At 39.4% G+C, this 9,439-nt stretch overlaps 2 protein-coding genes across 3 annotated transcripts in view; both read left to right on the top strand.

The window, feature by feature from the left end:
* fbxo43 (F-box protein 43) overlaps positions 1-2,986 on the top strand; it is a 12,702-nt gene extending 9,716 nt beyond the window's left edge. Inside the window, exons 5-6 of one of the 2 annotated variants that reach the window (XM_014010836.1) lie at positions 1,926-2,105; positions 2,177-2,986. In XM_014010836.1, coding sequence (XP_013866290.1) covers positions 1,926-2,105; positions 2,177-2,425 — 429 coding nt within the window. In that variant the 3' untranslated portion in view covers positions 2,426-2,986. Of the gene's footprint in view, positions 1-203; positions 335-406; positions 690-1,925; positions 2,106-2,176 lie in introns of those variants that run through there. The other variant, XM_014010837.1, reaches the window with a different exon arrangement.
* An 81-nt stretch (positions 2,987-3,067) lies between these two features.
* The window catches only part of rgs22 (regulator of G protein signaling 22), a 21,692-nt gene continuing 15,320 nt past the window's right edge, over positions 3,068-9,439 (top strand). The window contains exons 1-8 of the mRNA XM_014010835.1: positions 3,068-3,262; positions 3,357-3,419; positions 3,491-3,643; positions 3,722-3,804; positions 4,773-4,948; positions 6,001-6,526; positions 7,059-7,220; positions 7,352-7,526. Coding sequence (XP_013866289.1) covers positions 3,236-3,262; positions 3,357-3,419; positions 3,491-3,643; positions 3,722-3,804; positions 4,773-4,948; positions 6,001-6,526; positions 7,059-7,220; positions 7,352-7,526 — 1,365 coding nt within the window. The 5' untranslated portion in view covers positions 3,068-3,235. The remainder of the gene's footprint in view (positions 3,263-3,356; positions 3,420-3,490; positions 3,644-3,721; positions 3,805-4,772; positions 4,949-6,000; positions 6,527-7,058; positions 7,221-7,351; positions 7,527-9,439) is intronic.

Below are 9,439 nucleotides of genomic sequence, written 5' to 3'. Positions count from 1 at the left end.
GTCTCCATGTGACTGATACTCACATCACATGGCTATCGTTCACACCTAATTAACCCTATTGTTAACGGGGATTGTTAACTTTTGATTTTTTACCTGGATTACTGAGATGCATCAGGACGGTCAATTCTGAAATGAACAGGGAGTCAATGAAGGGAAGCCAGCACCGGGGAGATATGATCACGCTTCTTCTTCTGTGTTAAAAGGCGCGCTGCAGCGTTCTGAACCAGCTGCAGGCATCAGAGGCCAGCCTGGCTAACGCCAAYATACAGARAGTTGCAGTAGTCCAGCTGAGATGTAATAAAAGCATGGATCACACATTCGAGGTATTTGAAAGGTAAAAACAAGGGTGTAAATACTTTTTTTCTATAACTTTTTTTGTTTTTCTACATCTACCGCTTATCCGTAGTCAGGTCGCGGAGGCAACAGGTCTGAGGGAAACCCAGACCTCCCTCTTCTCAGCATCACTTTCCAGGTCGTCCTGGAGGACCCTGAGGTGTTCCCACTCCAGAGAGGGTACATAATCCCTCCAGTGAGTCCTGGGTCTTCCCTGGGGCCTCCTGCAGGTGGGACATGCCAGGAGCACCTCTAAAGGGAGGCGTCCAGGAGGCGTCCTCATCCCCCTGATTGATGAAGCTCCTCCCCCTATCTCTAAGGCTGAGCCCGGCCTACGAAGGAAGATCATTTCGGCAGCTTGTATTGAGGTACTTGTTCATGATCCACACCTCATGACCATAGGTGATGGTTGGAATGTAGATAGACCAGTAAATCGAGAGTTTTGCCTTTCAGCTCAGCTCTTTCTTCACCACCACCGACCGAAGCAACGTCCTCATTACTGAGGACAAGGCCCTGATCTGTCGATYYATCTCCTGCTCCATCCTGCCATCATTCATGAACAAGACACCCAGAAACTTAAACTCCTCCACATTTTTATGACAGATTATTTTATTCAGGTAGAGTTGCTTTGTAGAAATTAGATTTCATCTCCATGTTGAAGGTAGTTTATTGTCATCGAGGTGGGGGACATAGAAATGCTCTCCGTTGRTTCGTCTGTTCACCTTATGAGATGATTAATATAATGAAGGCCTGTGATGATTCCAACAAAACTGCTAACAGCTTGTCACTATGAATGTCCAAGCCCTAGTGACATCTGCATGGTCATGTGATCCAAGATGGCTGCCACCGTAGCTGAACCTTACATCACAGACAAATGGCATTAGCTCAGTAACGTATGCAGTTATTGAGAAATATTTTTGTAATTTGTTTGTAAGTGGATCTAAACGCCAACACATACTGCACATATGTAGATTGCAGACGATCTCGTGATATCATGGGGAGATCAACCATTTGCTATGTTTTGCCATTTTTACTCTGCACATGTGATGGGGGACACCGGTGATGGTTGGCGTCAAGTTCTGTCTTGTTGATTTTGATTTCTCTTCCTATTGAAAGCCAATTTATATCAACCATGATTGATTTATGACAATAAAAACACAAAACATCTAAGGTGGTGAATTTTTTTTATAGACACTTATGATCCTCAGTTAATAAATTAAATTATTTTTTTAAACATTCAGAAATTGTGCAGCATGATATATTTACTTATAAAATCAGTGATGATAAAAGTTCTTCATTAACCAGTACGTTGTTGCCTACAAAGCACTGTACAGTGCATTTCTTCTCCACAGCACTTACATACATTATCTGTCTGCTGTATGTACTCAGATAACTAATAAGAAGGATTCAGTGTCTTTCTCAGGGACAATAAGACGTGTGGTAAAGCTGCTGATTCCTGCTCATTTATACTGCTGTGCAGTGATGCTGATGTGTACTGTCTCCATGAAAGCTGTAAACTGAATAGAGCAGCAGTCTGGAACAGTGTGATAAGGAGTTTAAAGTGGAAACTGATGTTCTGCTTGTTGTCATAGCATGGTGGTCCTGTCCAGGCCCCTGACGCAGAGACCAGAGTTACTCTGCTGAACAGGTCGGCCCTAAAGGCCGTTCAAGCCCAGTCCAGAACCTCCAGCTTCTGCACCCCCCAGTCAGCAAACAGCACTTTAACTCCATTACAGCACAGCAGCAGCAGCAAACGRGAACGGTTTCTGGAGGTGAGTTCTTGTTACACTAACAGTTATCGTTTATTAAACCTTTTCATTAATTTCAAGTAACTTTGTCTCAGGTTGCTAAAACCCTGTTCACCGATGAGAGTCTGAAGCCTTGCCCCAGGTGTCAGGATCCTGCCAGGTGTCACTCAGTGAAAGGAGAGGGAGTGTGCAGCCGAGCCGACTGCGGCTTTCAGTTTTGTATATCATGCTTGTGCACCTTCCATGGCTCCAGGGAGTGTGGCAGTCRGTCTGGAGGCCGACGCAGGAAGGACAACCTGCTCCCAGGAAGCGCTCAAAGCAAGCGGAACGTTAAAAGACTGTGAACAGAATATTTAWACCTCTTCAGTCTCAACAAAGTCACTTTAGCCATTTTTTCCTTCTTCAGTGCTAGATGCTTCTCATTTAGCCAGWAAACGTTCAGCTCCTACTCTTAACATGATCTGTGCCTTTCAGTGTCTGTCTGTATTTGTATTCCTCTTTTTTGCAGCACATAATTCTGATGTTTTTAATTATGAATGTGATGGATGTCTCAGCAGCTGATGGGATTTAGCTGCAGATGGATACTCAGTGTACAAAATGTTTTTTTTTTTTCAAGGTTGAATGGAATTTGTGAGATTTTCAGCATTTACTATTACACTTTTAAAATAAATATATTTTTAGTTTTTATTATATATATATATTTTTTAACCTTTTTGTAACGTCTCATTTGTTGTTGTTCTTCCCAGTTAACTGTAGTTTGGTGCCATCTAGTGTTCGTATTAGTCAACTACAACAGAGACTTTTGCCTTTTTACATTTCGTGTTGGTGATGTTGAACATTACAGTGTAATATAAATTGCGTGAATATTTTTGGAATAAATTAACTTTGAGGTACCAAAGCAGAAATGTGACTGTTGTAGGAGTTTTTCATCTCTGGTTAAACTTTTACAGTCMTTTTGTGTTTAGAAAGAATTCATCTCCATAGAAACCTGGACTGTTTGTAATTTGAAACCAATGGCAATTCCTGTTTTCACCTTGTACATGTTTAAAATCTACAATGAGTGGACTCATTTCAGCAGGTGAAACACTCACATTCTCTGGATAGTTTATATGGTTTTTATTTAAGCAACCTGTTCATTCTGTCTGTGTTAAGAAATGCCTCATCTTACTTCTGAGAACTTTGTGAGTACAACCTTTGAAATGTGACAATTTTGCACTGTAGTTTGGATTTAGTTTGGGCTTCATTGTGTTTTTAATTTATTTTTCTTCCACACAGGAGAGTTCTTTAGCCTCTGATAATGTTTTGGCTCACTACTTCAATGATTTCCTAAGCCTGCCGGTAATGTAGACCTAATTTAGGCACAAACACAAACGCCCCTTTAGCAGGTTTAACAACTTGAGTTTTCTCAGTCTTTCTCAGTGAATCTGCTGTACAACCAGGAGACTGGGMTGTTTGAGGTGGTGAATGGAGCAGCTCATGTTCTCTCCAGTAAATCCCAAATCYTCAGTGACCTGCCGGTGCTGATGAAGACTCCCCCAGCACATCACMGCTACACTGTGCTTGTAAGAGTCACTTGTTTGGAAAATGATCGKARCTTCCTCAGGCAGGCATAATTTGWCAAATCTTTCTGCTTCGTACAGGGCTTAGATCGAGAGCAGGGAATTCAGTGGCTCAAACAAAGACTGGCTTTTTTCCTCCAGAGTGATTTCTGTCATCAGTTCAGGTACTTTAATATAACTGTTCTAAGAGTGCTGCGTAAAACAAGTTTATTGTACCAACGAGCTTCAGGAGTCAGGTTTTATTCTGTAACAACCGTTGTTAAAATTCTTCATCCACCTCATGAGACCAGGATTATCTTAATACATCTTTAGTTTCATAACTGCAGTTTAATTATCTTTATTTAATTCACCAGAAATAAAGACCTAGCGTTCCATAAAGTTATGCATATCACCCACTGACACAAAGTATGTTCCAGAGTTTCAGACTAAGATCATYAWATGCAAATGTTAGGCCCAATCTCTCATGAAATTAGGATCTCAAGATGCGTTAGCACTGAGTATGGGTTATAATGACTCTGCTCTACCTCACCAAAGTTTAACCCAATATTTGTAAAACTGACTRGTTTTTGTGTGTGTCGACTAATCTTAAATTGACTACAGAAGTTAATCAGTTATAACAGTAAATTCAATCATTTCAGTGAGTTATAAACTCCATCCAGTGCTTCAAGAGATACTGTAGTTTAATGGCATACCTTTAAAAACTGATTCGAATTGTCCCCTCCTCTAGAATCTGTTCTGTACACAATCCTGGTCAGAACTTATGAGCCAAGTGTCRTCTGATTGGTCAGAACTTTGTGGGTGTGTCTGCAGTACACAGCTCCACTGAGGATCAGCTGGCCAAGGCTGTTAGAAAGTACAATTCAGTAAATCCTATAATACTGGTCATGTGGGGGAGATAAAGGCTTTGTGCACAGAGGAGACAGAGTGGAGACACAGGCGGCTCTTTGTGTCTCTGCTGTCGGAGAGGAACTGCACCTGGGTTAAATTAACTCTCCTCGRTTAACAACAGAAGTACAAGACGCACTTAACGTTTCACCTGAAGGAAAAGCAGTTTATAAATCGTTTGTTGTGGACTATTATATTCTGTTAATGTATAAAGGAAAAAGTGTTTGATTTATATTTTGTTTTCCAGACTAGCCAAGCTCTTGTTACAGTGGGTCCCAAACTTTTGTAGCCAGAGAAGAAGAAGCAGCTTGAGTCAAATCACCTTTCCAGCCTCGAAATTCAATAATTGCCCCCATTTCTTCAAAGAYGACATCAATGCCCTGACTCAGCCACATTCTCAAGAGAGCATTTCTGCAAAACAAGGTGGGTGTCGGTTTTCAGTTCATAACATGCATAACTAGAGAATATGCATTTCCTACGAAAAAGCAAAATGCTTATTGAAAAAGCTGAAAAAGTTTAATAAAACTATTAATGTGAATTCAACTTGAACAGCTGACGTTGCTGAAAGCAGGGAAAAAAAAATCACAAACGTTCCTAAAGCTGAACAGAGCAGAAATGAGTTGGATTTAGCAGACAAATGGTAAAAAAAAAAAAACGGTAAAAAAATATCTCACATCAGCAGAAAAATAAAACAAGTGTAAAAACTTTAATTTGTGGAAAAATGTAGCTGAATTAGCACAAATAAGCAGTAAGAGCATATGACTGCTGAATTAAGCTGTATGAAGCTGAAATTACAAAAAGGTGAAGTTAGAAAAAACTAAAATTAGCTGAAATCAGTTAAAAGTAGCTTGAAAGCCAGAAAATAGGTTAAATTAGCAAAAAAAGCACTAAAAAGTTTAAATTAGGAGAATGACAGAAATACTGCTGAAATTGCAGAATAAAGCAAACGTTAGCAAATAGAATGAAGCTGAAGAAGGCTGAAATGAGCTCGAAGAAGCAGCAGAATAAAAGATTTATAAACATTTTGAAGGGTTTTAAAGATGTTGAACACAAGTCCGTTTTTTTCAATGAAAAATAGTGTAACAAAAAACTAAATAGTTGAAAAAGTACAATATGTTGAAATACCAAGTCATAACACCCATGGCATAAATGATCTGAACATTCWGATTTATTGTTGAAATAGCACAAAAATTGTGAAATGAGTTTCTTTGCTGAAAACWGAAAAATAAGCATTCACACAAATATAGTGTGAATGAAAAAGCCCAAAATTTGTAAAATGAGCATATAACAAGACAAAGAAAATATAAATTAAGTTTCTTTTTAAAGTATAGCTATTCTTTAAAATGTTAAAACCATGTTTTCTTTTTACTCTTTCTATGAACRTGTCTCTTCTCCAGGCCTTGGGTCTAGGCAAAAATGAGAAAATGATCTGCAGCCGTTCAGAGTCAGAATATTTTCCTGTTTTTCCTCATCAGGTGTTCTCTCTCTTGGTCAAAACAAGAAAACTCAGAAAMGCCACAACTCCCAAAGACAGCTGACTGTGTCAGTGGACATGAGAGCAAACAACCATCTCAGAGAGAGAGTTTGTGAAACACCTGATTCTCATGAAAACCACCTTGAGCTCCTGGCTTTTAAMGTGGTTAATGAAGTGATTGGAGAGGCACTGAATGTGGTGAAGCGGGCTGACACGTCACACTGTGTCACAGAGTTTCAACACCAAACAAACTGCAGCAGCAGAACGTATCAGGMTGACCTGAGGGACACTGAACAAACAGAAAACATGAAACTGGATGAGAAGACTCGGACGATGGGGAGTAAAATCACAAACCAGAAACATGGACTGGGTGTGGGTTGGCATGGCTCCTGTTCCAGRGTTTGCAATAAGCCAGGCTTGGATGAGTTCAAGCAGTTTCTGCGAGGAACAGCAGGAGAGAATCTGCTCAATCTGTGGATGGATATAAAGAGACTACAAGCTGCTCAGCACAGTGAAAGAACAAACAGGTAAASATGATTCCACTGGGACTAGGGATGCATGATATATCGGTACTGATATCGATATCGGCCGATATTGGCAATTTTTTTGAATATCGGTATCGGTCCGATATATAAAACCGAGCCGATATTAACATCCGATATTGATTTCCCACTTTTTATCTTTATGTTTCTGTTTTGGGAGGGGAGATGGCTGGTTGAGCGGCATCTCTTTGATCATAATAGTGATACTGATGTTGCGTAACAGGAATAACTGAAGTAGGGAGCCATAGAGGTCTGGTTGTTTATTTAGGGAATCAAAAAAAGACCCAAGTGTGTTTGTGTGAATGTGTATAATATAATTTGTGTGTTTGTGTAATATTGGTAAATATCGGTTATCGGCCATTGGATTTCGATATCGGCTGAAATTTTCATATCTGTGCATCCCTAACTGGAACATATTCGTTTATATTCTGTTTCTGTGACGTTAATGAGTTTTAATGAATCCCTCTTTCATTATCAATGCAATGCAGGTTGAYTGTTATTAAAATAAATGTTTCAGGTATTTGGACCTGATGATGAACAGGTACCTGGTGAGCAGCAGCCCCAGCAGGMTGAATGAAGTGCTGCTCTCCACTCTGGGACTGAACACCCCCCTCTGCTGGACGCAAGAGAAACTGCTCTCAGTTCTGCCCTCCATCACAGAGCGTCTGCTCTGCTACTGGTGGGATTCTACCTAAATCTGTCCAACAATCTGCTCATCTTACTGCAGTAACACATGAAATGCACGCTGTGCTTAATTCTGTTCTGCACATGTTTTAATTTGACTTCATTTTCCATGTCCTGTGTTGGCAGGGCTCCTCGGTTCTGGTCATCTCAGTATGTCCAGGATGTCTCCCCCTGTGAGGAACTGTGGGCGGGAGGGTCTTACTGCAGGCCCAGGTCAGGTGTACAGGGCTGCCATGGCTCCTTACCTCAAGACCACCCTTACTCCTGTGTGTCCCAGCCCCCCAGTGCCACTCATACACAGGTAGGTGATGTGTTACAGTAATACTGTGCTGTTGTTTTTTATTTTTATTTTTTGGTTTGTCTTAATTTTAAACAGAGAAGTAATTATAGAGATCATCAATAAATATAATATAATCCATTTGGGGTCATCTATCAAATGAAAGCATGTGTTGTTTTAAATGCTGCACATCCACATAAAACACATGCCTCCTGTAAAAAYAATCAGCGTTTTCTACTGTTACAGAGGCTAACTGTATATCCTATCTAACCCAACAAACACATGTTAAAGGGAAAAAATTTAAACTGAAGCAAAAGGCTGTTTGCATAATTGTGCTCACCCCTAAAATTATGATTTGTTGAAGCGTCTTTTGATTTAAGAACTGTCTTGGTTTTTTTTTCTTTTTAAGAACAAACCTGCTGTCACTGAAAGTGACTTTGATTAACCTGAAACAAATTCAGATGTTCTGGTAGGATGTTCCTGATTTTTATTTGGTTGTATTCCACAGTAAAAGACACAGGAAGTCCTTTCTGAGTGCTGCTCTGGATACATCAGGTCTCTAATGTGGGGAAAGAAAACGTGTTTAGGTTAAAACCAAAGTATTTTTCAGCCACTATTCCAACAGATCWGTTTGATTCAGGAACACCGTACCCACAGTGAAGCACGGTAGTGGCTTCATCATGCTGTGGGATTGCTTTTCTCTTTCTGGAACTGGATTTTAATGAGAATCAAATTCTGCACAATTTTAAATACCTGCTTTTWCAGGTCAAAACTTCAGATGAGTTTATCTTTTTTTATGATGTGGATCCCAAGCGTACATCCAGATCAACAAAATAACTTCAATGAAAGAAGAAAAAATGTTGGAATATCCTGATTAAAATCTAGACCTAAATATGATGGAAAATTTGTGGTGGACCTGAAGAAAGCTCCACACAAGAGAAGCTTTTGGAAGAAAAAAGTGGATAAATATTTCAAATTCAAGGTGTGGTCTGCTCGTAAACTCCCTGCCATGAAGACTGAAGATTGTAATTAAATCAGAACTTAGTTTTTTAGCTTCATATTGATTTAAGGGTGTGCATACTTATGCATCCATCTTCTACCATTTTGGTTTTAATGTTTTTCTCTAGAACAAAATTCTTTGTACGGCACAAGTGAGACAGTAAAGGTGGAAAAGTTTTAAAAAAGATTTATCCCTGAGCTAATTTTTTACATCACAAAAAGTGACATTTCTACCAGTTTTTACAGCTTTCATTCATTTGTTGTTGTTGTTGTTGTTGTTGTTGTTGTTGTTGTTGTTGTTGTTGTTGTTGTTGTTGTTGTTGTTGGGTTCTAAATTTTTGTTCAAACCAAATTTTGACCTTTTAAACCTAAAGTACCTTCTGCAGACTTGACAGTTTTTTTTCAACATGTAAGGATAGTTGGACAGTGTTGGCAGTATACAATTTTAAAGTGGGTGGGGAGTTATTATGCAAAATGTACTTTTTCATCAAAAACATACCCAGAGTGTTGCTTTGACTCATTCGTGCACTTTTGAGAAATCCTTTAATCTCCTGTGGTAGTCATGTGGAGCTGCCTAAACACAAAGCTCCACCTATTTGTACAAAGCTCCTCCCTGGAGCTCAGTCTGCAGCCGAGCTCCCACCCACTGAAGCAATGCTGTGAAGATGTGCTGAAGTGGGAGGAAACAGTAGGAGGTTCTCAAAGAGAGGCCAATTTTAAGGTGTTTAGAAAGACTATGATGTAAAGTCTGATTTATTTTATACAGTATATACAGCGGGTAAAATAAGTATTGAACACGTCACCATTTTTCTCAGTAAATATATTACTAGAGGTGCTAATGACATGAAATTTTCACCAGATGTCAGTAACAACCCAAGTGATCCATACATACAAAGAAATCAAACCATAAATATCCAGAAATGAAGTTATTTGTAATA

The sequence above is a fragment of the Austrofundulus limnaeus genome, unplaced genomic scaffold (assembly GCF_001266775.1).
Source record: "Austrofundulus limnaeus strain Quisiro unplaced genomic scaffold, Austrofundulus_limnaeus-1.0 Scaffold74, whole genome shotgun sequence".
Taxonomy (NCBI): Eukaryota; Metazoa; Chordata; class Actinopteri; order Cyprinodontiformes; family Rivulidae; genus Austrofundulus; species Austrofundulus limnaeus.
This window is presented reverse-complemented; position numbering and strand designations above follow the sequence as displayed.